General features: G+C 56.3%; 14 protein-coding genes across 14 annotated transcripts; 6 read left to right on the top strand and 8 right to left on the bottom strand.

The window, feature by feature from the left end:
* The first annotated feature begins 242 nt into the window (after window positions 1–242).
* Window positions 243–2,415, top strand: WHR41_06670 (uncharacterized protein). The gene is made up of 2 exons (XM_069375275.1): window positions 243–489; window positions 573–2,415. The coding sequence occupies exons 1-2, from the start codon at window positions 335–337 to the stop codon at window positions 2,212–2,214; spliced, it is 1,797 nt and encodes a 598-aa protein (XP_069227979.1). The 5' UTR covers window positions 243–334; the 3' UTR covers window positions 2,215–2,415.
* Window positions 2,416–2,426: 11 nt separating this feature from the next.
* On the bottom strand, window positions 2,427–3,764 carry WHR41_06669 (uncharacterized protein). The gene is made up of 3 exons (XM_069375274.1): window positions 3,442–3,764; window positions 2,895–3,349; window positions 2,427–2,834 (listed from the first exon to the last, which is right to left on the bottom strand). Exons 1-3 carry the CDS (start codon window positions 3,550–3,552, stop codon window positions 2,585–2,587), a joined length of 816 nt encoding a protein of 271 aa, XP_069227932.1. The 5' UTR covers window positions 3,553–3,764; the 3' UTR covers window positions 2,427–2,584.
* Window positions 3,765–3,957: 193 nt separating this feature from the next.
* GCD11 (Eukaryotic translation initiation factor 2 subunit gamma) lies at window positions 3,958–6,054 on the bottom strand. Its single transcript, XM_069375273.1, has 3 exons — window positions 5,254–6,054; window positions 4,231–5,202; window positions 3,958–4,171 (listed from the first exon to the last, which is right to left on the bottom strand). Exons 1-3 carry the CDS (start codon window positions 5,802–5,804, stop codon window positions 4,126–4,128), a joined length of 1,569 nt encoding a protein of 522 aa, XP_069227931.1. The 5' UTR covers window positions 5,805–6,054; the 3' UTR covers window positions 3,958–4,125.
* A 431-nt stretch (window positions 6,055–6,485) lies between these two features.
* On the bottom strand, window positions 6,486–7,600 carry WHR41_06667 (uncharacterized protein). Its single transcript, XM_069375272.1, has 2 exons — window positions 7,418–7,600; window positions 6,486–7,359 (listed from the first exon to the last, which is right to left on the bottom strand). Exons 1-2 carry the CDS (start codon window positions 7,422–7,424, stop codon window positions 6,659–6,661), a joined length of 708 nt encoding a protein of 235 aa, XP_069227930.1. The 5' UTR covers window positions 7,425–7,600; the 3' UTR covers window positions 6,486–6,658.
* Window positions 7,601–8,734: 1,134 nt separating this feature from the next.
* On the top strand, window positions 8,735–9,387 carry WHR41_06666 (uncharacterized protein; the record flags this gene model as incomplete). The annotated part of the gene is made up of 2 exons (XM_069375271.1): window positions 8,735–8,990; window positions 9,047–9,387. The coding sequence occupies 2 exons, from the start codon at window positions 8,735–8,737 to the stop codon at window positions 9,385–9,387; spliced, it is 597 nt and encodes a 198-aa protein (XP_069227961.1).
* A 319-nt stretch (window positions 9,388–9,706) lies between these two features.
* Window positions 9,707–11,632, bottom strand: WHR41_06665 (uncharacterized protein; the record flags this gene model as incomplete). The annotated part of the gene is made up of 1 exon (XM_069375270.1): window positions 9,707–11,632. One exon carries the CDS (start codon window positions 11,630–11,632, stop codon window positions 9,707–9,709), a length of 1,926 nt encoding a protein of 641 aa, XP_069227929.1.
* A 566-nt stretch (window positions 11,633–12,198) lies between these two features.
* WHR41_06664 (uncharacterized protein) lies at window positions 12,199–15,750 on the top strand (the record flags this gene model as incomplete). Its single annotated transcript, XM_069375269.1, has 1 exon — window positions 12,199–15,750. The coding sequence occupies one exon, from the start codon at window positions 12,199–12,201 to the stop codon at window positions 15,748–15,750; it is 3,552 nt and encodes a 1,183-aa protein (XP_069227928.1).
* Window positions 15,751–16,368: 618 nt separating this feature from the next.
* On the top strand, window positions 16,369–17,049 carry WHR41_06663 (uncharacterized protein; the record flags this gene model as incomplete). Its single annotated transcript, XM_069375268.1, has 1 exon — window positions 16,369–17,049. One exon carries the CDS (start codon window positions 16,369–16,371, stop codon window positions 17,047–17,049), a length of 681 nt encoding a protein of 226 aa, XP_069227927.1.
* Window positions 17,050–17,124: 75 nt separating this feature from the next.
* WHR41_06662 (uncharacterized protein) lies at window positions 17,125–17,808 on the bottom strand (the record flags this gene model as incomplete). The annotated part of the gene is made up of 1 exon (XM_069375267.1): window positions 17,125–17,808. The coding sequence occupies one exon, from the start codon at window positions 17,806–17,808 to the stop codon at window positions 17,125–17,127; it is 684 nt and encodes a 227-aa protein (XP_069227926.1).
* A 677-nt stretch (window positions 17,809–18,485) lies between these two features.
* On the bottom strand, window positions 18,486–19,686 carry WHR41_06661 (uncharacterized protein; the record flags this gene model as incomplete). The annotated part of the gene is made up of 2 exons (XM_069375266.1): window positions 19,361–19,686; window positions 18,486–19,309 (listed from the first exon to the last, which is right to left on the bottom strand). Exons 1-2 carry the CDS (start codon window positions 19,419–19,421, stop codon window positions 18,486–18,488), a joined length of 885 nt encoding a protein of 294 aa, XP_069227925.1. The 5' UTR covers window positions 19,422–19,686.
* Window positions 19,687–19,883: 197 nt separating this feature from the next.
* WHR41_06660 (uncharacterized protein) lies at window positions 19,884–21,962 on the top strand (the record flags this gene model as incomplete). Its single annotated transcript, XM_069375265.1, has 2 exons — window positions 19,884–20,591; window positions 20,643–21,962. Exons 1-2 carry the CDS (start codon window positions 20,298–20,300, stop codon window positions 21,960–21,962), a joined length of 1,614 nt encoding a protein of 537 aa, XP_069227924.1. The 5' UTR covers window positions 19,884–20,297.
* Window positions 21,963–22,042: 80 nt separating this feature from the next.
* Window positions 22,043–22,420, bottom strand: WHR41_06659 (uncharacterized protein; the record flags this gene model as incomplete). Its single annotated transcript, XM_069375264.1, has 1 exon — window positions 22,043–22,420. The coding sequence occupies one exon, from the start codon at window positions 22,418–22,420 to the stop codon at window positions 22,043–22,045; it is 378 nt and encodes a 125-aa protein (XP_069227994.1).
* A 487-nt stretch (window positions 22,421–22,907) lies between these two features.
* WHR41_06658 (uncharacterized protein) lies at window positions 22,908–24,910 on the top strand (the record flags this gene model as incomplete). The annotated part of the gene is made up of 2 exons (XM_069375263.1): window positions 22,908–23,701; window positions 23,760–24,910. Exons 1-2 carry the CDS (start codon window positions 23,212–23,214, stop codon window positions 24,908–24,910), a joined length of 1,641 nt encoding a protein of 546 aa, XP_069227995.1. The 5' UTR covers window positions 22,908–23,211.
* Window positions 24,911–26,505: 1,595 nt separating this feature from the next.
* On the bottom strand, window positions 26,506–26,907 carry WHR41_06657 (uncharacterized protein; the record flags this gene model as incomplete). The annotated part of the gene is made up of 1 exon (XM_069375262.1): window positions 26,506–26,907. The coding sequence occupies one exon, from the start codon at window positions 26,905–26,907 to the stop codon at window positions 26,506–26,508; it is 402 nt and encodes a 133-aa protein (XP_069227988.1).
* Between the last annotated feature and the right edge of the window lie 992 nt (window positions 26,908–27,899).

The raw sequence follows: 27,899 nt of genomic DNA, 5'->3' as shown, positions 1-27,899 counted from the left end.
CGAGCGTCAGCCATTGAGTGAGGCCACAGGACGCCAGGACGCAGGGGATCACGAAACGGCGCCCAATCAAATCGCTGTGGTTTGCGGCCAACAGGCGTAGCGCGCGCTTCAGGGCTCAGCCAAAGTTGAGCCAGCGCCGGCCCGTCACGTCACTCTCTCTGGCTGGTGGTGGAGGGGCTCATGGTGGGGCGCGGGTCAAATTTGCGAGATCGGCAAGCGAGTGACGGCGGGCATACTGTACCATTGTCAGGCATCCTGTGTGAATTATTATTACTGTCGCTCCTCCGCCTCCCACCTGCTCCCCTGCACCAGCACCGCCCCCAGCACCGCGACAATGGCCTCCGAAGCGCCCCAGAAGATCGCCATCCTGTCGGTCTACAACAAGACCGGCCTGCTCGACCTCGCCAAGGGCCTCGTCAAGCAGAACGTGCGCCTGCTCGCGTCCGGCGGCACCTCCAAGCTGATCAAGGAGGCCGGCTTCCCCGTTGAGTATGTCTGCTGCGCTGCCTGAGCCTGACGCGCCCCAGTGCCTCCCCTTCCGCGAGAGAGCCCCGTCTGACTGCGCCGCCCAGGGATGTCTCTGCCATCACCAAGGCCCCGGAGATGCTCTCCGGCCGCGTCAAGACCCTCCACCCCGCCGTCCACGCCGGTATACTCGCTCGCGACCTGGCCTCGGACGAGAAGGACCTCGCCGACCAGAACATCTCCAAGGTCGACTACGTCATCTGCAACCTGTACCCCTTCAAGGACACCATCGCCAAGGTCAACGTGACCATCCCCGAGGCCGTCGAGGAGATCGACATTGGCGGCGTGACTCTGCTCCGCGCCGCGGCCAAGAACCACAGCCGTGTCACCATCCTGAGCGACCCCGAGGACTACCACGAGTTCCTCAAGGAGCTGGAGAAGGGCGAGGTCACCGAGAAGAGCAGGCAACACTACGCCCTCAAGGCCTTCACCCACACCGCCGACTATGACTCCGCCATCTCTGAGTTCTTCCGCAGGAAGTACGCCGGCGAGGGCGAGCAGCAGCTCACCCTCCGCTATGGCGCCAACCCCCACCAGAAGCCCGCCTCCGCCTACGTGACCGAGGGCAAGCTCCCGTTCAAGGCTCTCGCCGGCTCGCCTGGCTACATCAACCTGCTGGACGCCCTCAACGCCTGGCAGCTCGTCAAGGAGCTCGACGCCGCCCTCGACTACCCGGCCGCTGCCTCCTTCAAGCACGTCTCGCCCGCCGGCGCCGCCATCGGTGTCCCGCTCACCTCTGACGAGCGCAAGGTCTACATGGTCGACGACATCGCCGGCATCGAGAACTCCGGCCTCGCGCAGGCCTACGCCCGCGCCCGTGGCGCGGACCGCATGAGCAGCTTCGGCGACGTGATCGCCCTCTCCCGCGAGGTCGACCAGGCCACCGCCAAGATCATCTCGCGCGAGGTCAGCGACGGCGTCGTCGCGCCCGGCTACACCAAGGAGGCCCTCGAGCTCCTCACCAAGAAGAAGGGCGGCAAGTACCTCGTGCTCCAGATGGACGCCGACTACGTGCCCCCTCCCCACGAGACCCGCACCCTGTTCGGCGTCAACCTCACCCAGCACCGCAACGACGCCGCCATCTCGCCCCAGAACACCTTCAACTCCATCGTCGTGCCCAAGGACTCCGCCCCGCTCCCCGAGTCCGCCCAGCGCGACCTCACCGTCGCTACCATCGCGCTCAAGTTCACCCAGTCCAACAGCGTCTGCTACGCGCTCAACGGCCAGGTCATCGGCCTCGGCGCCGGCCAGCAGAGCCGCATCCACTGCACCCGCCTCGCCGGCGACAAGGCCGACAACTGGTGGATGCGCTTCCACGAGCGCGCGCTCAACATCAAGTGGAAGCAGGGCACCAAGCGCCCGGAGAAGAGCAACGCCATCGACATGCTGTGCGCCGGCCTGACGCCCGAGAACGAGCTCGAGAAGGCCGACTACGAGCGCGTCTTCGACGACGTCCCCGCGCCTTTCACTGCCGAGGAGCGCAAGGCCTGGCTCGCCAAGCTCGGCGAGGTCGCCGTCAGCTCAGACGCTTTCTTCCCGTTCACCGACAACGTCTTCCGCGCCAGCCGCTCCGGCGTCAAGTACATCGCCGCGCCGCTCGGCAGCCAGAACGACCAGGCTTGCTTCGAGGTTGCGGAGAAGCTCGGCATTACTTACGTCGAGCAGCACCTGCGTCTGTTCCACCACTAGAGAGGTGGTGTGTGTGGAAAAGCAGTTGGAATGGACATAAAAAGAGCGCATACGAAAAGTTAGGGCCTGGATGAATGGGCTAGTTAGATCACGGATGATGATACCAGTTTTTAGCAAACGACACGTCAAGAGTAGCCGCCGAGAAAGAAGTGCCCGGGCGGTGAAGCTACGAAAATGGACAAGAAGAACCTTTCAACAAGAGCATTGTTGCCTTTTTTTCACTTTGTGATTTCAGTTGTTTTTGTTTCGCGGATATCTGCATGTTGGTATCGTCTATGCTCCCTGCTGCTCGACTCTCCGCTCCTCTCTGCGGCGACACTGGCATTACGCCGCTAGGCTCCGCCACTCACAAACAACCCCTCACAGGCCTTCACAGATCAAACAGCTTCTTCAGCTCCGCCATCGTCTCCTCCGGGCTGGTCACGCTGTGGCCGACGGTGCGCGGGTCCTCGTAGATCTCGTAGTCGTTGCCGCCCTTGTACGTCTTGTCGCCGAAGAAGTGGATCGTGCTGTACTCGATCCCGCTCAGCGCTTTTTCGGCCTCGACGTGCTGCAGGCAGTACGTCTTGTCCCAGCCGCTGGGGAAGACGTCGAAGGAGATCTGCCCGCCGATGGAGTAGCTGGGAAGGACAGTGATTAGCGTGGATGTTTTTGGTGGGATGTTCAGAGGAGAAACTCACGTAAGACCCAAGTCGGGGAACTGCTCCTTGATGGCCTGCACGAACTTCTCGCGCACCTTGTGCTGCAGGTCGAACTTCTCGTAGTCGTTGCGCTCCTGCACGGAGGCGTTGCGGCCGATCGGGCTGACGTTGATCATGCCGTTGCGGAACTCGACGAAGGTGCCGCGCTTGACGGGGATGTCGAGGTCGGCCACGTAGTGCAGGATGAAGCGCACCAGCTGCTTGTAGCTGTCCTCGCCCAGCCACTTGATGAAGCTGTGGCTCGCCAGCGGCGTCCCCATGCGGATCGCCGTCAGCCCGTTCTCCGCGAAGCAGTAGTCGAACAGGGTCGTCACGGGGATGCTGGCCGTGCCCAGCTGCTCCTGCTGCTTGGCGAGGTCGGAGCCGCCGACGAAGCCGATCGCGACCTTGTGGCGGAGCGCGGAGAGGAGCTGCAGCATCTCCGGCGAGACGGTCTAGAGGAGGCACATTTGTGTTAGGGAGGGCTCTTCGAGGGCGCGGCGTGAATGCCGCCGGACGGTGTGTGCTAGGTGGTTCGGAGGCTCACTCGTCTCGCGGGCGTGAGGGTGCCGTCGACGTCGAAGAGGCAGATGGTGTTCTTGACCGGACGCTCGGCGAGCGAGGGGATGACGCTCGCGGCGGGGGCGGTGGAGGCCATCTTGGACGATGTTGTGTAGTTTTGGTACGGCGGGGGTATATGGTCGATCGCTCGCGAGGTTCGCGCGGGCGGTGAGGATGCGAGCGGGAGGGCGTCGTGCGCAGCGGCGGTCGGCGAGAGGAGAGGAGACGTCGGAGGTGGCAGGTGAGGTGAGGTTCGCGGGCTGTGTATTACAAACGGGTGTCGCTGTCGCTCAAGAGCTCCAGCGTCGCACAAACATTGGAACACATCTCCTCCCGCATTGGGCGGTGCCAGGGTCTGGTCCGCGTCGCTCGCCCCCACCATCGCCGCGATGCCCCACCATCCCGCAGCCAGACTTCGCGAGCCGTGAAGAACGTGCACGCGTGAATGGCACACCACGATTCTGGTGAACAACAGTAGAATCACCGACGCTGGAAAGCCCCCTTTCATACTCGAACACTTTTCATTGCCATACTCCATCTATGTAAGAAGACCACGCTATGCAGCCACCCACGCTGCCCGTATAGACGCCTGCCATTCCTAACACGTCTCGTCGTTCGCTTGGCCGTAGAAAGAAAAAGCTCATGCATTACCTTTGTTTGAAAGACTCGCTCAAGCGTTCTGGGGCTCGGTTGTGGTACCGGCTTCGATGGTGGCCCTGTGTACATGATTAGCAAGGATTAATTGGCAAATGGAATGGACTTCAGGGCAACGTACCATCCGATGAGACGCCAGTGCTTCTCGATTCTTCGGCTCATCGCGACCTTCTCGCCAATCTCCGTGCAGGCCGGGCTGGTGAGCTGGAGCTTGGCGGCGTCGTGCTTGACGGCGACGACCTTCGCACCGGTGGCGGTGGAACCGATGTTGACCATGAGCACCTCGTTCTTCGCAAGCTTGGCGACCTTGGCCTGCTTGCCGTCCGCGGTCTTGACACCGAGCAATCTCCTGAGCAAGAAGTAGTTGACCTCAATCTCGGTGTAGATCTTGGGGAGCTTGCCCTTGAGACCGAGGACGAAACCAACGAGACGGTCGGCACGGCAGAGCGTGGGGTCGATGCGGGTACCGACACCGATGAGACCACCGGGAACGGCAAATTTGAGGCTATTGTTCTCGGCGAAGAGGGAGACGACGCGGGAGAAGATGGGCTTGCACTGGATCTGGCCCTTGTCGTCCTTGCTGACAATACCGGGGCGGATTTCGATCTCGTCGCCGAGCTTCAGGATACCGGTGAGGATAGAGCCACCGGCAACACCACCCTGGAGCTCGTCGATCTCGGAACCGGGCTTATTGACGTCGAAGGAACGGATGACAATGAGGTGAGGGTCATCTTGGAAGTTGCGCATGGGCACGGGGATCTTGGTGACGAGTGCCTCGTTGATCGCATCGATGTTGAACTTGAGCTGGGCAGAGATGGGGATGACCGGCGAGTCGTCGGCAACGGTGCCGCGGATGAACTTCTTGATGGAGTCGTAGTGGGCGGCGGCGGCCTCCTCGCGCATAAGATCGACCTTGTTCTGGAGAATGATGATGTGGCTGAGCTTCATGATCTCAATGGCAGCAAGATGCTCAGAAGTCTGAGGCTGAGGGCAGGATTCGTTGCCGGCAATCAGGAGAAGAGCGGCGTCCATGACCGCGGCACCTGAAAGCATAGTGCTCATGAGAATATCGTGACCGGGGCAATCGACGAAACTGCAGGTTGTTAGTTCGGTCCGCACCTTCGATCTCTGCTGGTATACTCACGAAACGTGTCTCACGAGTCTGTATGTGCCCTGGCAGCCCTCGCGCTCGCAAGGGGGGTCGACCTCCTTCTCACTCTTGTAACTCCTGTAGCATGTCGGGCGCGGGCACTCGGCGTTGTCGCACTTGTAGACCTTCGCGTTCGCATAACCCAGCTTGATGGTAATGTTCCTCTCCAACTCGTTCTTGAAACGCACAGTCTGCACGCCCGAAATAGCCTTCACCACCGTACTCTTTCCGTGAGCGACGTGTCCAATGGTGCCGATGTTGATGGTCGCCTGCCTCGCGATAATCTCCGGGGAAAGCGGTGTGAGCTTGGAAACGTCCAGATCCTTGGGCTCAGGCTGCTCGGGCAGCTCTGGTCTTGATGCATGCGCAGCATCTGAGCGAAGAGTCTTCTTGAGCGCCGACCTGGGTGCGGGCGCAGCGCCCTTCTGCCTCTCTCCGCCCTCCTCGTTGCCCTGAGCCTCACCGGCAGCGTCCTGTGCCTGGAGCACCGGGGACTGGGGAGGGGAGTCCTCCTCGGACGGAGGGTATTCGCCGTTTGTCGCCATGTTTGCGGTGATGTGGTGTTTGTGTGTGAAAGTTGGTTGCGCCGGATTCGATTCGAAGATTCGTGCGCTTCGTGACCGGGTGCGGGATCAGAAGGCGGTGGTGAAATTTGTGGGTCTCGACGAAATGCGCGTCCGGGTTTCCTTCTACGCCTAATTCGCGAGGGCCGTGTAGAAAGCAGGGGCAGCGCGTGGCGACGTGACTCAACCTGTGGCCGTGGACGTCCTTGGTCGTAAAATGGCGAAGCCGTCTCCAAGCGTGACTGTTTCCGCGGAAAATCCTGCCAAGAATGGAGGGGAACGTCGACTTGGAAGTCAAGGCATTCGCCGCAGCCGTCTCTCAGGCTTCCTGGTATACAGACTGAAACACACTTGGAATAATCAGATATTGTCAACCTCGAGCGGCTCCTACTTCTCTCAGTCTTGCAATTGGCCGCACCCCAAGTGCACAGTATCTGCGAGATCGTATTGCCACACGCTCTGCGTATGACTCGACAAAGCTTCTGGCTTCACGTTTCACGAGCAGGAGCCCGCTGAGCATCCAAGTTTGTACATGATACTATTGTCGCTCACCGCAACAGACTCAGTCGCTCAACAAGTACTATTGATGCTCTTCTGAAGTGGGGGCATCATTTCAATTTGCGCCAGAAGAACAACGAGAAGCAGCATTCTAGACCTCGCCAATTGTCTCATGGAATCGGGGACAGTCCATTTTCTCGACTATTGCTATTCGAAAGGGTTACCCGAAGGTAATGATTAGAGCTAGGAAGAACGTAACATCACTATATAAATCCAGCCGTGGTATCTCTGATCCCAACCTTCAACGCCCACAACTCGTCCAATCAAGACTGTCGCATCTAGCTGATCGCATGCGCAAAGACCTTGCTCGCCAGCTCGGAGAGCAGTCTCATCTTCTCAGGCTGCTCAAGCTCCTGGTACACAGAATAGACGCTCTTGCCCTTCTTGTCCCGGATAGCGCCAAGTCGGTTTCCTGCCACAGCACCTGCCACGGCGCCTGGCATGTTTGCGACGATGAAACCCATGGCACCTCCGCTCACACCGCCGACAATTGACCAGAAAGTCTTTGTGGGGCTGTTGTTGTCTCCCTCCGCCATACCCTCGTCCCTCATCATCTCTTCGAACACGCTTCCAAACTGCTCGTTGGAGTATTGGTTTGCATCTGCCTCGGTCTTCGCTGTGCCTCCAAAACCGAACGCAGACCAGGGGAAGCCGCCAGGCATTCCACTGCCAGGTTCCGGCCTAGGTACCTCCTCGTCGGCCGACGTGTCGTCCGCTGCTGCGCTGGGTCCTCCAAATCCAAATCCATGGAACTGGTTGCGAGCGGCGTCGTACTCGCGGCGTCTTGTGGTCTCCGAAAGTGTGTAGTAGGCGTCGTTGATCTGCTGGAACTTCTTGGTGCGCTGGGCCCGGTCAGGCGCATCGGCGGGCACACGATCGGGGTGGTGTTTCAGCGCCGCCTTCTTATACGCATTGCGGATCTGCTCTTGTGTCGCTTTCGAGTCGATACCGAGTGCGGCGTAGTAATCTACGGGAGGCGCTGGGTTCGTGGGTTAGCCATAGTATACGTTGAGAATGATCTAACGCTGGTGCCTTACCTGACATGGTGGGCTGTTATCGACGCTCAGCCAAAAACTACAGCTCTCAGAGAGTAAAGTTGGCGATTTTGCGTAGCGATGATAGTAGGGCGTCAATATGGAGCTGAAAGCGGCGATCCTTCAAAGACTAGGTTTTGCGATAGCAGGCGGCAGGAAAATACGCGACAACATCGAGCGCAAGTATCTGAAGGCTGTTCCTGGCGCTGGTGGTCTGCGCTACGTCATCGCATCGTGGGCGCCACGGTGGTCGCTCCACCCCAGCATGCGGACCTTGCCGCACCTGTAAAGTCAAGTCTAGACTTCAGCTCCTTCTTGACACTGTGAGCAACCGAACAGTGGGGCAGAACTATCTTCGACGACGGTTTTTGCGACACCCGCCCATTGAGAAAGATTCTCCATCATCTTTCGTTTGGTTCCAGCCTCATCTTAGGCATAGCGCAAGCGCAATCGGTCGGCTTCAACATTGACGCGGCTATGTACTACGGCTAATCATCTGTTCGAGGAGCCTCATGCTTCTCTAGTTACAGTTCGCTTAAATTTCTGGACTAATGTTGGTGGCGCTCTCTTCGGTCTTTGACTGGTATGTGAAACGCCTCCGTCTTCCCAGCTGAATGATCGCCAAGGCCAAATGGGTTACACAACAAGCATTCACTCAGAGTCTGTCGCGGCAGGGGCAACACGATCTCAGTACCGAGTCCCGTTGGGAGCGACTTCGAATAGATACCAGTCTGCGTCAAAGACGATCGCTGCAAGTAATGCACTCTTACATCCCTTGCGTACACTGCATTACCATATAGCACCTACTACGTCTCACCGCAACGGCTCTCAAAATCATAATGGCCGACTTCGGCACAAAAGCTCTTCGTACTTTGAGATCTAGACCATTCCCCTGATGCACCCGTTGCAGCGTCGTTGAACGACATGAAGGCTGTGCTGTGCCTGTGCACCCCCTCTCACGCTTTCTGGCTGCTCTCGACCTACGAAATGCCCTCCACTCCATCCCTTTCAAACAAACTACAGCACAAGCCATGCTAAGGTGATGCCGCGTCTTGTCTCTTCAAACGATCATTGGTCGCACTTGTAGAATTGGGCATTCACCAACACTACTCGTGGTTCCGCATGCTCAACCAGCATTCTGAGCATCGGGCGAAAAGAGCCGATTGCCTAGCGTGCCTGGCACTACCATGACTGAGGATCGGGCGGCATATAAATCTCCGCAACAACCATCAGATCCCTCTTTCTCATATTCCCATCCACAGCGGATCTCCTACCCCTGCAAGCAAAAACACCAAGTTCTCATACACTCCATCGTTGACGATGAAGGTCCTTGCACTTTCCATTGTATTCAATCTCCTGAGCTCCGCAACAGCTCTTCCAACGGTGCCTGATTTGCCAAAAGATATCGATCTCCCGGGATTCGCTGAGTCTCTGGGATTTAACAGCATCGAACAAGTTGAGCAAGCTCTATCAGCAGCTGTCGATGACGATGGCGAACCCGAAACCCGCTCGCTCGAAGAAAGAGCGGTCGGTCAATGCACTCTACGCAGGATCAAAGAAGTAATGTTTGACTTCAGTAAGCCACTCGCAGGCACTCATAACTCACAAAGTCAGACTCTCAGACCCTCACAGGTATCACGCAATTCGAGAACGAACGCAACGCCCACGGCGGCAAAGACGAGCCGAAGTGCCTGAACTGGTCCTCCGACAACTGCAGCTTCATCTGGGACCGCCCGGCGGGCTTCAACTTCATCCCGGCCTGCCACCGCCACGACTTCGGCACGCGCAACTTCAAGCGCAAGGGGCAGTGGAACATCGTCAACAAGGTCCGGACGGACGTCAACTTCCGCGAGGACATGTATCGCGAGTGCGCCAAGTACAAGGGTCTGAAGAACGTTCTGAAGAAGGCCGCTTGCGTCTTCTTGGCTAACCAGTATGCCGATGCTGTGGCGAAGATTCCCCTGTTCGTGTAAATGCGGTTATTGGTCGCAATGGACAGCGCGAGTTGCTCGTGCATCGGGATATTAGTTGGGTATTGATTTGTCGTGGGCCCTGATCATCATGGTGACAGTCACTCCTTTGGGCACAGACAAACGCTCTTGATATTATTGCGAATGTTACAGTTTGGAATGAGGTTTGTGCGAAAACGAAAGATAGGCGTTGAAGAAAAGCAAAACCAAAAGTTATATGAGACGATTGCTGAATTGCCGTCGTGCTCTCCATCACAAATTCTTTTTCATTTGGAGAGTTTACAAAGATTAAGCCAAGTCTACAAGGCACTATTCCAAGAACTCAGTCGACGCTGATGTTGATGATCTTAATATCATCCACGGGCTTCTCCTTGTAAACCCTCGCATTCTCAATCATATGCACCACATCCATACCCTTCACGCACCGCCCGAAGATAGTGTGCTTGTCGTCCAGCCAGGGCGTCTTCTCCGTCGTGATGAAGAACTGGCTCGCGTTCGTTCCCGGGCCCGCATTCGCCATCGAAAGGGTGTATGGTTTGTCGTGCCTCAGCGCAGGGGTGAATTCGTCCTCGAACTCCTTGCCCCAGATGCTCTCTCCGCCAGTGCCGTCGCCAAGCGGGTCGCCGGTTTGGATCATGAACTTCCGAATGATGCGGTGGAAGATGATACCGTTGTAGTAGTCGTTCTTGGCGTGTTGGGTGAAATTCTCAACAGCCTTCGGGGCGTGTTGAGGGAACATGCGGACTTGGATGTCGCCCATGGTGGTATGTATTGTGGCCGAAGAAGACATTCGCGCTTCGGATGCAGCCTTCTCCTCAGCCTGCTTTTGTGCGATCAGATTCTTCGGCTTCTCGTTGTGGATGTCGCGATCGGATTTGGGCACATCGTTATCGTTCGTGAACATGTAAAAGCGTGGCCTGTTGGCGGCTGTGGTGGTGAGCATGCAGTCACGGGCTTCGGCCTCCTGGAGCAAAGGATTCTCAGAAGCTGCCATCTGCACAGTGACGACCCCCTTCTTGTCCGGCTGGCCTTGGTAGAGGGTCAGGTTGATGGGGCGAATTGTCTCGTGACGGCCGTAAATTTTGACCACACGGTTTGATAGCGTATTGATGACTTTCGTGCCCAGTATGCTGCCGTACAGGATGAAGTTTCCGCTTTCGTCGAAAATGACATTGGCTTTGTTGCGCAGCGTAGGGTTCTCCAATTCGCGTTCGACAGCCATCCGCCTACCGAACTCTACAGCCTCGATCGGCTCACTGCTGAGCGTTCCAGCTTGCTGCATTTCGGTCACCGTCTGTATGTTTTCATCGTACGTACGATAGAGCTTGCCTGTAGCGAAGTCAAACACTCTGACCTTGCGATCAGGGAAAGAGAAGGTAGCAAATTGGGTACCCGTAGGAGATACTGTGATGGCAGATGGTACAGACTTGGCCTTTTTGAACTCGAACAACGATGTAGAGCTCTTGATGTCGAATACATTATCGGGCTTCTCGTAGCTACCCGAGGGCCGCCAATATTCGACCATGCCACCTTCGTCGGTGGAAATGACGCAGTCAAAGGCATTGTTGTAGACCATGAGATTCACAGGCTTACGGTGCAGGCCACTAATAGTATGGAGAGGCGGTTGGATTTCACCTCTTCCATCGTACATCATGATGCGACCGTCGGTCTCGTTGGACACGGCGAGCGTGACATCCGAGGAAGCGCTGCCGTTGACAAAACAGACGCATTTGGGCGGTAGCTCTGGCTCAAGCATGGCAAGTAGATCAAAATTGACGACATCAAAGATCTTGACGGTGCCATCTGCGCCTGCCGTCGCGTATCCTCGTCCGTCTGCGCTCACAGATACACTCTTGATCTCGCCATTGTGTGCTTTGAACTCTTTCACAAACTCGATGCCTCCCGTGACCTTCTTCCAGAACTTGACAAAGCCATCCACCGAGCTGGTGATCAGAAAATCCGTGTGAGGTGTGAAGGTGCAAAACGAAAGCTGCTCCTTGTGCATTGACGACTTTGAATACCGGATCGCGGAGGGCAGCGCTGCGATGTATTGCTTTTCATATGGCAGCTTTCGTCGTCGCTTCTTCTTGGGCGCATCGGCAGCTGAGGGAAGGGCAGGGCCGAAGTCATCGTCGCTTTCCGACTCGCTCTCGTCGCGTTTCGCGCCGTCTGCAGTGGGCGCGGCGTCGACCTCGTCGTGGGGTCGTTTCGTCCCCTGCAAAGGTGTAGTTGTATCGTTGGAGGCCATGCCCAGTCGCGACTCCTGCGGTGCGCTGGATGAGGCGAATGTGAGTGTAAGGATGTCAAGAAGAGAGCTTGGGAAATGGCTGGACCAGGCGCGCGCGGAGCAAGAGGTGGGAGGGCCGTGCCGACAGGGCTGAAGACGAAGCGACGGCGCGGGCGTCGCGAATCTCGCCGACGTCACGGCAGCCAGAAAGTGCATCGTCGAAGGCAGATGAGCAATTCTGATCAGGTCAGCGCTCAGCTACCGCCTTCGCCACCAGCGCCGGAGCGCCTCCTCGCCGCCTGTATACATCCAACTCTGGTCCACCCTGGACTGCTAGTCCCTATACTACGAGCATTTTCCTTCCGTGGTGGCGAACTTCACTCTTTCTCTCTGCGGATTGGTTTCTTCTTGCGGACGAAGCACTGTTCACTTTTGAGACTTTTGATACCGATTCTTGCTACGCCTAACTAGCGATCGAGGCGAGTTGCTACACTTCTATCTTACAGCTCATCAACCTGGTTCACCGGACATTCTTCTTACCCTCAACGCGCAAACGAAACTCAACGTCACCGACATCAATCACCGCCATGCAGGCGGAACCCTCAGGCCAGCCGGCTGCGCAGGCGCAATCCGCTCAGAGATCCAGACCCCGTCGTCCAAGAGGCTCACGGCGAGGCAGAGGCGGCGGTACTGCTTCTGAATCTTTGAGCTTTAGGCCTGCCTCAGTCACACCTTCACCTCAGTCTCCTGCGCCCGACCAATCAGCCACAGCAACATCAACAAATCCATCTGCGGACAGCTCGAATCGCAATCGGTCCTCTCGCCGAGGCAGAGGGCGGGGAGGTCGCGGGAACCATGCCGATCGACGAACCGTCGACGGCAGACAGTTTGGCGGGCAGCTGACGCAGACGGAACAGCCTGCTGTACAAATTCAATTGCAAGCTGATGCGGCCGAATTCGTTCCCGGACAGCAGCCTGTGCCAAAGCCGAAGGCAAAGGCACCGCCAAAACCGCCTAGGCAACAGAAACGACGATTGTCCAAATCCCAAGCGCCGGACATCGCCACGCGAACTCACGAAGACATTGATAACGGTCACTACGAATGTCCGATTTGCACGAGCGAGGTCCAGAGGAACTCAAAAGTCTGGGCATGTCACACTTGCTGGACCGCATTCCACCTGACTTGCATCAAGAAATGGTCAGCAAATCAGGGCGCCACTGTCGCCCAACCGAATGCCCAAGGTGACGTCCCGCCACCTCGGCAATGGCGATGCCCTGGCTGCAACTTACCCAAGGATGAGCTTCCAAAGCACTACACGTGTTGGTGCGAGAAGGAGTACGATCCAAAGTCGCTCGCCGGCATCCCGCCCCATTCCTGCGGGCAAACATGTGGTCGGCAGCGTGCGCGGAAATGCCCGCATCCATGTCAGCTCACTTGCCACGCTGGGCCGTGTCCGCCTTGTACTCACATGGGTCCGACGCAAATTTGTTTCTGCGGCAAGCATGAAGTGACGAGGCGCTGCTCTGAGACAGACTACGACTCAGGCTGGAGTTGCGGAGAGCTGTGTGGAGAGCTGATGCCTTGTGGCGAGCACACATGCCCACGGCCCTGCCATGAAGGCTTCTGTGGAGCGTGCGAGGAACGCGTGCCCGCCAAGTGCTACTGCGGACAGGTCGAGAAGGAGCTGCTTTGTGCTGATCGTGGGGACGAGAAAGAGAGTCAACGATCGCACGTTGTCGCAGAAGGCGATCCTATCCTCGAGACTTGGACAGGAATGTTCGAATGCAGTAACACCTGCGAGCGGGAGTTTGACTGCGGCGTCCACAGATGTCAGAATGAGTGTCACAGCCAGGAGCTGCAAGCATCACATTGCCCGCGGTCACCCGACGTCGTCACGCATTGTCCTTGTGGAAAGACGCCTCTCAACGAAATTTCCACCATCACCAGAGATTCGTGTCAAGATCCCATCCCGAGCTGCACACAGCCTTGCGGCAAGGTGCTGCCGTGTGGCCACCAATGCAACCAGATTTGCCATACTGGAGATTGCGGTGCTTGCAGGCAGAAGGTCACCATCAAATGCAGATGCGGCCGGACTGAATCAACGTCGCTTTGTCACCAAGGCAGAAACGAGCCTCCGCAGTGCATGCGAGTCTGCCGAACACTGCTGAACTGCGGACGCCACGGCTGTGACGAGAGATGTTGCACCGGCGAGCGTAAAGCCGCTGAACGTCAGAGCAGCAAGCGCAAGCAAAGGCCATTGAACTCTGCGCCGAGGCCAGTGGAGGATCTGTTCGAGGCGGAACACATTTGCACCAGGCAGTGTGGCCGTCTCCTGAAGTGCGGTACACACTTTTGCGAAGAGCTTTGCCACAAGGGTCCCTGCGGGACATGTCGCGAAGCCATTTTTGACGAGATCAGTTGTCGTTGCGGCCGTACCGTCCTTCACCCGCCGCTCCCGTGCGGTACCAAGCCTCCACCATGCCGGTATCCCTGCGAGCGTGCAAAAGCTTGTGGCCACCCGCAAGTGCCACATAACTGTCACCAAGACGACGAGGCCTGTCCCAAATGTCCGTTCCTTATGGAGAAGCGGTGCATGTGCGGAAAGAAGACCTTGAAGAACCAGCAGTGCTGGTTGCAGGACGTCCGCTGCGGTGAGATATGTGGCCACAAGCTTAGGTGCGGGTCACATTACTGCCGCAAACCCTGTCATAGGCCTGGAGAGTGCGAAGACGCTAACGGCCAGGCTTGCCAACAGCCTTGCGGCAAGCCGAAGAAGATGTGCGGTCATCCGGATGAGAACCAGTGTCATGCTCCATTTCCCTGCAAGGAAGATAAGCCATGCACGAGCAAGATTTTCATAACTTGCGAATGCCAAGCTCAGAAGCAGGAAATGAAATGTAACGCGTCGAAGGATGGCGAAGGCAACAACGGAAAGAGCCTGGCCTGCAACGACGAGTGCGCGCGGCTCGAACGAAACAGGAAGCTTGCGCTCGCACTCAACATCGACAAGTCGTTGCATGGTGACGGGGGCGACCACATCCCGTATTCGGCAGAAACACTCAACCTGTTTGGTGAGAATGCCAAATGGGCTCAGACGCAGGAGCGTGAATTTCGTGTTTTTGCCATGTCAGATGATGAGAAGCGTCTTCGCTTTAAGCCCATGAAGGCGCGCGAGCGTGTCTTCATCCACCACCTCGCCGAAGATTTTGGAATGGATTCCGAAAGCATGGATCCGGAGCCACATCGCCATGTCATGATCTGGAAGACGCCTCGTTTCGTCTCCGCGCCGAACAAGACCCTTGCTGAATGTCTTCGCATCCGACAAGCGCAGAGGTCTGCCGCTGGCAGTGCGTACAACTCCGATGCTGAGGGAGCGAAGAAGGTCAAAGCGAGCAATGAGGCCTCCGAGCCTTTCAACAGCTTCGTCATCAGCAACCCTAGATTTGGCCTGACCGTCGAAGAGCTCCGACCCGAAATCGCCGCTCTGGTCCCCTCGAGCTCGCCATTGACTTTCGACGTCGAATTCTTGCCTAACGAGGAGGTCGTCCTCAAAGCTATGACTCGCACCCTCTCCAGCGAAGACGTCCAGCAATATCTTCTTGGTCTCAAAGAGCCCTTGAAAGCGGCCATTTCCGGCAAGGGCTTCGGCAGCCTTCAGTTGTGCTGCACGGACAGCTCGCTGAATGTCCATCGACGTGAGGCTGAGGCCTCGGGCGGCGACGGCTGGTCCAGAGTTGCGGCAAAGAAGGCTGCCCCCAGGGCTCCGACTGCCAATATTCCGAACGCTTCCGCTAGCAATTCTTTCGCTGCGTTGACGGGTGGGAAGGTCACTTTCGCCAAGAAGACGCCTTTGGTGAAGCCGAAGCCGAAGAAGGAGGCTGTCGTGGATGACTGGGAGGCGGCGGAGATCGCTGAGGAGGAGAAGGAGAAGGTTGCTCTGGATACTTCGAGCGGCGACGAGCAGGCTGCTCTAAAGCCAGCCGACATGGCTGATGCTGCTAGTGACCAGATCCAGACTGTCGAGGCAACGCCCGTCAGTGGCCCTTCCAATGAAGAGAGCCATGGCTCGACTTTGCCTGCAGTGGTTCCTGAGACCACTCAGGTTGTCAAGGAAGACGACCAGAGCACTATTGATTAGACGATAGACCAGAAAAATCAAGCATGTATAATTAGCCTGACATCAACGGCCAACGTTTCATCCCCTCATAGACTTGGGTCAACTCAGGCATAGATCACGAAATGCCGATTTGTGGTGCGCAACAAAATCATCAACCTGGCAGTTATGGAAAGTTCCCGTCCATCAAGGTTTCGAGTTGCTCGCTGGGACGCTGCCCCTCCACTGGTGGACCCTTCCAGCTGCCGTACGAAATAACTTCGTACACCAGATTCGGCACGTCGCCACCAATTCGATTTCATTATTGATCGACTTTCCTTTGACCAAGGTCTATGTGTTATCTATCTATCTCTCACAGTGACGCCCTCGCAATTCAATGCATCGCTTCAATCAATTTCACGTTGGGTGTACGAAACCATCTGGGCCCCGCGTTGCCGCTTGGTCAACTGTGGGGAAGAACTCAACACAGTGACGCAACAAGAGACGATTCCTCTGACAAATCTGCCATACACCCGAGGGGGAAAGTAATGTACTGCAATCGTAGGTATATAAATGTACATAGATTTCGTTTTCTTTTAGCGAACAAACCCCCTCACACAATCCATCTCCAACCGCAACCTCACCAACAAACCACCCCAGAAAATGTCCACCAACTCCCTCAAACCCCTCGTCCTGCACGCCCACCACACGGGCCCCAACCCCTACAAAGTCGCCATCGCCCTCGAGAAGCTCGATCTGGCCTACACCGTCAAGCTCTGGGACTTCTCGGCGTCGAGCTCGGGCGTCAAGGGCGCCGAGTTCACGGCCATCAACCCCAACGGCCGCGTGCCCGCGCTCGAGGACCCCAACACCGGCGTCACGAGCTGGGAGAGCCTGGCCTGCATCAACTACCTGCTGCGCGTCTACGACCAGGGCGGCAAGCTGGGGCCCAGCAAGGCGGCCGGCGAGCAGGGCCGGGCCGACTTCGACGCCTGGACGAGCTTCCTGGTCAGCACCATGGGCCCCATGATGGGGCAGTGCAATTGGTTCAGGCACTATCACGAGAACAAGAACGACGACGCGTACAAGCGGTATGAGGCGCAGGCGCTGAGGTGCTTTGAGGTTCTGGAGGGGCAGTTCAAGAAGCATGGCGGGCAGTGGGTGCTGGCTGGCGAGGGCCCGACGGCCGTCGACTATCACTTTGAGCCTTGGATGAGGCAGCATGAATTCGCGGGGCTTAGTCTGGAGAAGTACCCGAGCGTCAAGGCGTGGTTTGCCAGGACGCAGGAGCTGCCGGAGGTCGTGAGGGCGTACAAGACGGTGAAGGGTGGTGAGCAGGCGTGAGTGGGGTTTAGTCTGGACCAGTTTATATTTTATGCGCTATGTCGCGGGCAAATCAAATTAAGAAACAAACTCGCTCTACTTCTGCATGAACTCGAGGCCCTTCGAGGCAAACTCCTTGACGACGACCTCGTAGACCTCCTCTGGGGTCTTGGTCGCGTCGACCTTGATCACGCGGCCCTCGTTGTTGAACATGTTCACGACGGGCATGCTGGTCTCGACGAACGTGACGAACCTCTTCTTGATGCTCTCCTCGTTGTCGTCGCTCCTGCCGCTCGTCAGGCCCCTGTTCAGCAGCCTCGCGCGCATGGTCTCCTCGGGGCAGTCGAAGAAGAGCGTGAACTTGCTTGGCACGACGACCTCCTCGAACTTGATCGCTTGGTCCATCTTGCGGGGGAAGCCGTCGATGAGGAACTTGCGGTTGCCGTTCTCCTCGATCGTGGCCTTCATCGCGTTCTCCAGCAGCTGGATCGTAACCTCCATGGGCACGATCTTGCCCTCCTTGATGTACGTCTTGATCATCTCGCCGAACTCGCTGCCGGGGCGCTGCTGCTCCTCGCGCAGGAGGTCGCCGGCGGACAGGTGCTTGAATCCGTAGTCGCGGACGAGGTTGGCGCACTGGGTGCCCTTGCCGGCACCGGGGCCGCCGAGGACGAAGATGACGAGGGCCTGGTCCTTGTCGGTGCCCGGGGCGAACAGCGGCTTCAGACGCTTGGGAGCCACGAGGGCGGGATTGTCCAGGTTCACGGTAGGACCAGACATTGTGCAGTCTTGTGTTGTTTAGCGGCGAGAGAGGGTCTGGTCGCTGGCGGTGTTTCTAGGCCACTGCTCTTTGGACGAGGGCGCGTGGTCGGGGATGGGTTGGTGGCCGCCGGGTCTGCCTTGGCCGTCGCGGGTCTTGACGATGTAGTAGAAGCAACCGCTGCCGATGAGGAAGATGGCAACGAGTGGGAAGACCGGGAGCTGACTGTTGGTCGCGCGGGAGCGAGGGACGGGTGGGGCGCGGTGGTTGCTGGAGACTTTTGTAGTCTTCGCCGGGTCCTGCGACAAGGGGCGCGAGGTGGTGAGGCGGCGGAGGTGAATGGGATTGATGGTGACGCGGGCGGAGCGCAGGGCGGTGGTGAGGGTGGAGTGAGTGAAGGACATGGCAAGGGAGCGGCGGTGGGGGGGTTGGACACGGACGGCGACTCGACAACAATTGCTTCTGGCCACGGCGGCTCTTCAGCGGGGAGCTGCAGCACGCCCGCAGCCTGCAGGAGCCAGTCGTCGGGGATTGCAGGGATGCGCACGCACGCGCTGGCTCCGCGCATTTGATTGATGCATTTGATGGCTTTGGTTGATGGGCTTCACTTTCGCTGTTAATGATTTAGTGAACAATGACATTCAATTAACAAAGGGCCCAACACCACACACAGCCTCGCCACCCTCTACACCACTCTCTACTGCAGCGCGGCGCCCCTCTCCTTGGTCAGCAGCTGCCTCGCCGACGAGAAGCAGCGCTCCTCCCACGCTTGCGCGTCCGCGCCCTGCCCCACCCTCGCCCTGTCGCTCTCCAGCACGCTCCGCCCCGTCTTCGAGATCGCGACCAGCGACCCGCCCTCGAACTTGCCCTGCTCCACCATGTCCTTCATCGCCTCCGCCACCTCTTCTGCGCTGATGGACATCTCCGCGTCGTACGAGTACTGCTTTGCCACCTCCCCCGCGTCCGGCCCAGTCCAGAGGGGCGTCGCCACGATCCCGGGACAGACACACACCACTTTGATGTCCTCGTCTTTGTCCGCCTGCGCCATGGACTTGGTGAAGCCGACCACGGCGTGCTTCGTCGCACAGTACAGCGGCGAGCCGTAGAAGCCCTTGACGCCCGCTCCAGACGACACGATCAACACCACCCCGGGCTTGTTGACGCCGAGGCACGACCGCATCGCTATCCTGGTGAGCTTGATGGGGTGCTCGGCGTTGACGCGCATCGCCTGATAGTGGTCGTCTTCGTTGTCGTGGAAGAAGGAGCTGACGTTCGGCTCGAAGACGCCGGCGCCAGCGATCCACACGTCTGCGACCTCGCCTTTGCCAAACGCCGTTTCGACCTCCGACGGGATGCGCTCCAGCTCATCCCATTTGGCAACGTCGCATTTGGTGTACGCTACCCTGCCAGCCGTATCCGGGTCGCGGAGGAGGTCTTGCGCCTCCGGGAGCAGCTTCAGGTCTGCTATGAGCACTCTGGCGTTCGAAGCAAGGGCCAGTCTCACGAAAGCCAGGTTTATACCTCGCATCTGTCAGCGGTGATTCGAATGAGTGAGAGCAATCTTGTACACACCTGAGCCGCCGCCGGTGACTACGGCGATTTTGCCGTCTAGAGGGAAATCTCCAACCACCATGATTTTTTACTTTGGACAACAGATGATGTCGAGTTCGATACTATGGTTTGTAGGCGAGCGCGAGGGAAACGGTCACGCTGCGCATGAATCTATGTGTGAACAGCACGTATCTGTACATCTACGGGGTGAAGCCGTTCGCAGATCCACAGCATTAAGTCACACCATATCAACCGCGAATAGGACGGTGACGAAGGGAGCGATACGTCAGCGCCACGAAGCTGACAGGTCTATCAAAGATGATTACTACACATCTGGCCACATTCGTGGGACTTTCGGTACTAATGCATTGACAGGCATATCAAAATTCGCTGCTTGGGGAGACCTATTTGCCCTGAGCACACACACGACACAACGCATACCCGTAGCAAAAGTGTGACGTTGGTACGGCAATGACGTTGCGTCGCATGTGTCTCCGGCATGCCGGCAACAACAGGAAAATGGCTTTCCACTACTTCCAATTGAATGCTTTCTTCGACTACATTGAACGCTCATTCACATCTCTTATGCTTTTAGAGCTGTCTAACGCATGCCATCACACATCTCCTCTTTCTTCCCGGGTCGAACGCTACAATACCGATACGGTGCGCGACCCGAGATCGCTCGGCTCCACATGCAACCCCGCGCATTTTGCCTTTCCAATCCAAAGATCGACGTTCACGCTTCCTCATGCAATCGCCTTATGCTTCGTATTGGCAAAATTAGAACCCCTCAATTGTTCCGGAGGATGGTTTGATTCGGGATTCATTCACGCGAGCTGCTGTAGTTGAGCTGTTGAAGATGGAGTCTATAAAGTCGTCGGGTTGCTGCGCAGATTTATAGCGTGCTTTCGTGAGATCAATACCAGCTTCTTCGCCCATCATCAGAGTATTTACGACAATGCGTAGCAGCGAATATCTCATCGGCACCGGGCTCTTCCTCGCCTCGACGGTGCAAGCCCACCCCAAGCCCAAGCCAGACTGTCACGACCTCTCTATTCCTAAAAATGCAGAGAACGCATCGATACCTCACAAGAACTCGTTCGCGTCGTTCTCGTTCGAGCCCGCGTTCTGGGTCGAGTTCTTTGGCAACGCAACCAAGCCAAACCAGCTGACTTTCGACCTCATCGACCTGATCGTCAAACATGGCGGCCGGCCGATCATCCGCCCGGGTGGCATCACGATGGATTCAATGGTGAGCTGAGACCTGTCCGAGCATTTCAATTGTCTACTGACGTTCTTCAAGATATTCGACGAGACCGCCGGCGACCCCGTGCGGACAACGAACGAGGCAGGCGGCGTGTACCGCACCACCGTGGGACCCGCGTACTACGAGAGCTGGGACAACTTCCCCGAGGGCACGCAGTTCGTCTCCACGCTGAACTTCGGCAACGACAGCTTGGAGATCGCGCAGGGTATGGCGGTGGCGTCCGCAGAGTATCAAGGGGAGAAGATCCTGTATTTCGAGCTTGGCAACGAGCCGACTAACTACCCGAGCGAGCGCTGGGAGAACAGCACGGAGGCGTACATCTCCCAGTGGCAGAATTGGACCGGAGCCATTGATACCGCCGTCGATGCCACGGGCAACGTCGAACTGCCCAAAGCCAGGTGGTGGGCTTCGTCAGCTACGACGGATATCACGGGCCTCAAGGTCAGGCCCGCGGACTTGATCCCCGCAGGCGTCGACAGCACCGGGGAAGTGGCCGAGTACTCCATCCACTCCTACCCTTTCTCGACCTGCGACCCCGCGAGACAGGTCCTGGCCACGACGAACAACATCCTCAACCACACGGAGCTGCTCCGCTACGCCATTGAAGAAATCTACCCGTCGGCCAAGGCCGCCCTGGACAGCGACAAGCCCTGGATCATCGGCGAGTTCAACTCCATCTCCTGCTCCGGCCAGCCCAACGTCACCGACACCTTCGCCCAGGCGCTCTGGGTCGTCGACGCGGACCTGATCTACGCCTCGCTCAACGCCAGCAGCGTCCACCTGCACCAGGGCGCGACCCTCGTCTTCCAAAGCGACGAGCAGTCCAACGAGGCCGGCGACGACGGGTCCCCGGGCTTCTCGACCTACTCCTTCGTCTACCCCGTGGACAGCTCCAAGCGCGGCAAGGCGCGCGCCCTGCCCAGCTTCGTCGCGCAGCTGTTCATGGCCGAGGCGTTCAGCACGCCGGACACGAGGGTGCGCGCCCTGGAGACTCCGGAGGGCGTGGACGGCGAGCGCTTCTCGGCGTACGCTTTCTACGTCGACGACGAGCTGGAGAAGCTGGCGCTGGTGAACATGCAGCCTTACTACGCCAATTCGACGGAGGATTACACCGTCTCGTTCAAGTTGCCCGGTCACGGAGGCCGTAAGGGACACGGCAAATCTGAGGTGTCTTTGAAGAGGATGACGGCGCCACACGTTGATGAGAAGGACTCTTCCAAGGCCACTTGGGCCGGCCAATCGTTCGAGAATGGCACTGCGGAGGGCGAAGTCGAGATCGAGCACGTGGGCAAGGATGGCATCGTCCAGGTGAGAGGAAGCGAGGCTGTCCTTGTGTTCTTCGGCGATGAGAAGTAGCGGGCATTTAGATCAATTCGGGAGCCTCCAGTCTTGTTGGGATTGGCAGCCGGGCAGAGAAGTGCCTTATAGATTCGACATCAGCCATTCTTTGAACCCTTCTGAGCCACCTCGTCCATCTCGAAATACAGGTCCCAATGGCGTTTACAGCCCGGGTTAAAGTCCGCGCCGCAGTTGATGCACCGACTCCCGCTCTCCAGGTACTCGTGAATACTGAGCAGATGCTTACATCTGCCGCAGGTCACGGCATACTGGTCGCGCTGTGCGATAGGCCATTGAGCTGAAGTGTGCTTTTCCAACGCGTCGTGACAGCTGATGCAAGCGTAGAAGCGGCCGCAGCAGGGATGTTTGATGGCGATGATGTCCAGAGGGGAGTGCCAGTGTGCGCACTGGGTCAATGGTGTTACCGACAAGCCATGTACTTCTGGAAATTCTTGCTCGGATGAGGCGCGATGCATCTTTGGAATATGGTATTGGTCGTCCCAGACGCCGTGCTTTCCACAAACACGAGCTGCAGCATGTCAAAGAATTGTGCCTGAATTCGCAAGGCTGCCACTGACGTCGCTCCACCTTACGGCAGCCTGAATCGAACACTCGGACAAACACAAAAATGAATCTCGCAACGTATAGGACACTGCTGAGTAATCACTACTCACAGCATAAGACTAATCGCTACTTTGCGGACGGGTTACTTACGCCTCGCTGGTTATTTGCACGCAGCTGCCAAGCGCCAACCTAACGCGGCTTCAACGGTCACGTGACCCGAGTTACGTGCATAGAGGTTCAAACCTCACCTCACTGTAAGAGTATTACTCTTCAAAGTTTAGCTCACCCTTGAACTTCCGGGGTTTCCGTTTGTCCGAGTGTTCGATTCAGGCTGCCGTAAGCGTATCCAATGTCATCGTCGGTCTACCTCCGAAAATTCGGTACAGCTCCGAGAAAACGAGATCGGACGAGGCTTCCGAAGATCTGCGTCTTCATGGCCCGTGAGGTTTAGGGACACCGCATGCCTTTGCGGTCGACTTTGCTAGCCGAGTGGCTCGAGATGACTGTGCGATCTACATTTCGCTGCTAGAGCTGGCATTGGTCTAGTTTGGATGAACTCTCGGTCTGTCGAAGTGCGATTTCCTGACTCACAATGTCGACTCATTGCTGTCTAATGCTTGCAGGCCAAAGCATTTAACCTGAACCAAGAGCAACTCATCAGACTCTCACCGAAGACAATTGACCATCACTGTTTCCGCGCGAGATGCCTCGACAGAATGAGGCTGAGAAGGCCTTGCACGACCAGACTCAGCTACTACCGAAGAAAGAACTCCTGGTCGTCTTCAGCATCATTGCGCTCTCCCTATTCATTTGCGCAGCAGAGCAGAACGGCATAGGAGTCCTCTTACCATCCATTGCTAGAGATCTGAATGCACAGGCGAGTATCACTTGGGCGGGTACCAGCGCCCTCATCGCCAACACGGTCTTTCAAGTCCTCTACGGTCGCTTGAGTGACCTTTTTGGACGCAAAAAGATCATGCTTTCTGCCCTAGTGTTACTAGCACTCTGTGATCTTGCTTGTGGACTGAGTGTTAATTCGACAATGCTTTATGTCTTCCGTGGCCTTGCTGGTGTCGCGAACGGTGGCATCACAAGTTTGTCAATGATGATTGTGAGCGATATCGTCACGCTACAAGAACGCGGTAAATACCAAGGTATCCTGGGTGTCATGGTAGGGATGGGCAATGCACTCGGTAAATACGCGATATTTTACACGGCAGTCAACGGCAGTATCGCTAATGACTATTCTAGGCCCACTCATTGCATCCGCTTTTGCCATCAAGCTGACATGGAGGGGACTCTTCTATCTTCTGTCTCCTTTCACAATGGCTGTCGTACTGGCTAGTTACATCTACCTTCCTTCAAACATGCCGAAAGTCAATCTCTGGGAAACAATCCGGAAAATCGACTTCTTAGGTCTCTGCACTGGAACAGTTTTCATCATTCTGGTCCTAATCGCCATTTCGCAAGGCGGACATCCTGGAACACCCTGGGACTCACCACTTGTTATTGCGATGCTTACTATCGGTGGAGCTTTCGGCCTACTCTTTCTATTCGTGGAATGGAGGGCTACCTTACCAATGATGCCTTTGCATATGTTCCAGCGCCCATCTGTCGCAGCCATGCTCGCGCAAAGTTTCCTCTTTGGTGCCTCGTATTTCGCCTACCTCTACTATCTTCCGCTTTACTTTCAAAATGTCAAAGGTCTATCACCCTTGATGTCGGCTGTGGTATTCTTGTCTCTCGTCATACCGCAGTCTGCTGCATCAGTTGTGGCTGGCCTTTACATGAGCAAGTTCAACCGGTACATCGAGGTCGTCTGGTGGGGCTTTGGTATATGGTCTGTGGGATCTGGTCTGATGATAATGTGCGATGAGAACACCAATCTCGGCCTCGTGGCATTCTTCCTGGTCCTGACCGGTTGTGGCACCGGCAGTATCTTCCAGCCGACTCTTGTCGCGCTCCAAGCCCATTGTCCGAAAGAAGAACGAGCCGTTGTCACGTCCAATCGCAATACTTTGCGAAGTCTGGGCGCTTCTGTCTCCCTAGCTGTATCTGGCGCTTTGCTAGCGAACACGCTTAGACACTCTTTGCCGCAGGAGCTACAGTACCTCGCAGCTGATAGCTTTGCGGCTCCAGATCTGACTTCATTCAACCCTCAGCAGCGCAAACAGATCTCCCAAGCATATGCGTCTGCAAGCAGAGCAGTATTCATATGGAGTTTCGTGTTGATAGCCATTAGCTTGGCTCTTACAACAATCGTCAAAGATACTGGGTTGTCTAGAAAGATGGAGGAAGCTGTCCAGCAACAGGAGAGTAATGCGGATGACTTGCAGCTAGAAGAAGGCAACAAGCACCGCAAGGCATATCAAGCTGGATCCGCTGGTAAGGACAGCAGATGAATCATAGTAGCGCCCTGGGTGACACTTTTGCTTTGCAAAGACGAGGTTTTTCATTGTCGCTAGGCTGTTGGGATAGAACAGACGAATCCATAGAGGAAGCAAAAAACACGGGCGAAAGAATTGATTATACGACTTTACCCTGAGGATTCTTCCGCAGGATTGTCATGCTTCAGTTTTCTTCATAACCCGTCGCACTTGGCTCAATTTTTGGCTTCAACAGAATGCCCATTGGTGCACAAAGAAGACAGGCTACAGCTGCACAAGAAGAGCAAGGCGATGTTTATTTTCCATCTCGCCACAGCTGAGGATGAGAAAGCTGCGGCAACATTACCGTTCATGGACATAAAGAAAGTCACGCGAGTATAGATAGGCGAATGGCGGGGTTTTCTGTATTGCTCTTATAGCGCGGCATATCAGTAGGATTGGAAAATCAAGATTGGTTTCCAATTTGTCCTTATGGTTACGGAGGAACAACGATGTTCCTACACATTGAGTTAGATTCGCTTGGAGAAATGCATTGACATGTGAACGCACAAGATAGAATATATGCACTTCAGCGACAATGATAGCATATCAAGATGATCGTTCTTGAAGAACTTTTCTTGCACCTCCCAAATTTCCGGATCATAGTTTGCAGAGATTGCAAGTTTGCGGTTGTTCCCGGCCAGATAACAGCGCCTCTCAACCAAAATCACCAAATGCTTACGGTGAGTATGAGTACGAGGAAAGCCATCGTCGAGCAGGTGGGCAGTCTCGATCATGTCGCGTATAGGTCGGAAGACGTCACTCACCCCGACGTAGCACAAGATGCGGTACGGGAGCTCGGCCCAGTCATAGAGCAATGCTTTGAGTGTAAAGAGTGCGGATGCAAAAAGGGATCGAGGCAAAATGCAGGAAAGAACACGATTGGAGCAGCACGAAGACTAGAGGAGGACGATGAAGCTTCAGGAGTCAGGTCGCTAGAAATCAGCCGGCTCAAGAGGAGCACTACTATCAGAGGCTTTTCAAACATGCCCAGTGGACCCAATTCTTCAAGGTGCTACAGTAGGTGCCGCATGTGAAAAGCAGCCATCACGACTTCGAGGCTGACACGAGGGCTCAAAAACTGGCGGACGGAGCTACGGATGAATTGAAGAGCAAGCTGAACGAACTTCACCGCTAAAGAGAAGTAGGTGTCAGCGACGTCAGGTCTGCGATGGACCCATGGCTGGACCACACAGGCTGGGCGTCACATCTAAGCGGCTTTGAGAAAGAAGGCTCAGAGCGAGCTCAAAGGTAGTAGCGCAGCAAGATGCCGACGAAGAGGGCCGCCAGGTAGTCGACGAAGAGGAGAACGCCATCGAGGCAGCGTGTAGGGCAACCGGGAGCGTGATCAAAAGAGCCATGGATGTTAGAAGCCCGTACACGATCCCCAGAGCCCCACTCCACTACGTCAATAGGAAGCAGACTGGTGCGGAAGATAACGATACGCCGTTCGAGAATAAGCATCAAGCCAGCACATTGAAGAAATATGCCCAGGTATGGGTTTCGCTCTTAAGGTATCAGTAGAGGAGTCAGGCATGGGAGAAGAAGCCGGCTTACCAGCTCACGACCGGTCAGAAGGCGAAGCTGGAGACGGCAAACATCATCCATCGATATCTCCCGGACGCCCGATCGAGCATGGAGGGATCTTCAGGAGTCGGCATCCACTGCTTGAGCTTTTTGCCAAGGTCAAAGCAGGATTTGTCACAGGCCGCAATCACCTTCTCTAGACCCATCTCTTGGGAAATCGTACGCACGATGAGAACAGCATCGTATTGTGTCGGGATGCACTTGATGATGCCGTGCAACTCTTTCGGCTCTGATGAGATACTTTTCACGCCACCGGGCGCCTCCTTCATTGCCTTGATGAAGTCGTAGACGCTCTTGATACCCTGGAAGGCAGGGGTAGCTACCCCTGTCACAGATGCGACCGAAGCAAGTTCCGCCATAGCCTCGAGTAAGCTCTGCTGGTTCATAATTGGGTAGTTTTGATATTGACAATTTCTTCTAGACAAAGATGATGCAAGAGACTTTGGGGATTTGCACCATATATCGCACATTCGGGTACTGTCGTAGTGTCCAGATGGAGACAGATTTTGTTCTCAGAATCAGGCGCACGAGTGTTTCAAAATAACCTAGATGAGCTGCAAGCCACGGTGGCGACGAGCGGTGGTGCAGAGCAGACACTTCAAGACCAATGGACCCAGCTGGTCATCCAGCCACTGTCGAGGTATAACGAGAGAGGCGACAGCAGAACATTTCTGGTCGTGGTTGATACTTTGGACGAATGCGAAGAGGAGCGCAGTATCGGGATATTGTTACCCTTGCTGCCACAAAAAGGTGGCTGTAAGAACACACAAGTGCAAATCCTGGTCACAAGCAGGCCAGAAACTCCAATTTGACACGATTTTGACAAGATGGATATCGCTGCACACCAGGGCTTCGTGCTACATCGCATGCCCACCGAAGTGAGCGACAGAGACACATAGGTATATCTGCAACGCTACCTTTCGACAATTGCTATAGAACCCCGCCTGGAAAGCTACTGGCGGGAAGAGCGGATACTGACGAATATGGTACAATACGCTCAAAGACTGTTCATCTGGGCTGCTACCGCTTGCAAGTTCATCCAAGACGGTAAGAGATTCGCCGAGAAAAGACTACAACCCCTGCTCGATCGTAGCGCCAGCACTTGTAGCGAGCCAGAAAGGCACCTGGACGCAATTTACACTACGTCCTCCGTGTTGGATGGGAAAGACTTCGGATGCCATTGAGGCTGTTTTTCGCTGGAGTCGATTACTGGGCTAAGGCATCTAACTCACGGTGGCGATGCTTTGAGGAGTCGAGGCTTACCGCTCTTGCAGGGTGAAGAATTTTAGACCACGCACAATTTATTTCGTCCACGATTGCAAACGGTCTTGGATGTGCGCAAGATCTGGCGTCGAGCAGGCACCGCTGCAGACGTACG

Source organism: Cladosporium halotolerans (assembly GCF_011745625.1).
Source record: "Cladosporium halotolerans strain TM138-S3 chromosome Unknown Sca23, whole genome shotgun sequence".
Taxonomy (NCBI): Eukaryota; Fungi; Ascomycota; class Dothideomycetes; order Cladosporiales; family Cladosporiaceae; genus Cladosporium; species Cladosporium halotolerans.
Note: the sequence above shows the minus strand (reverse complement) of the source record. Positions and strands in the feature narration are given on the sequence as shown.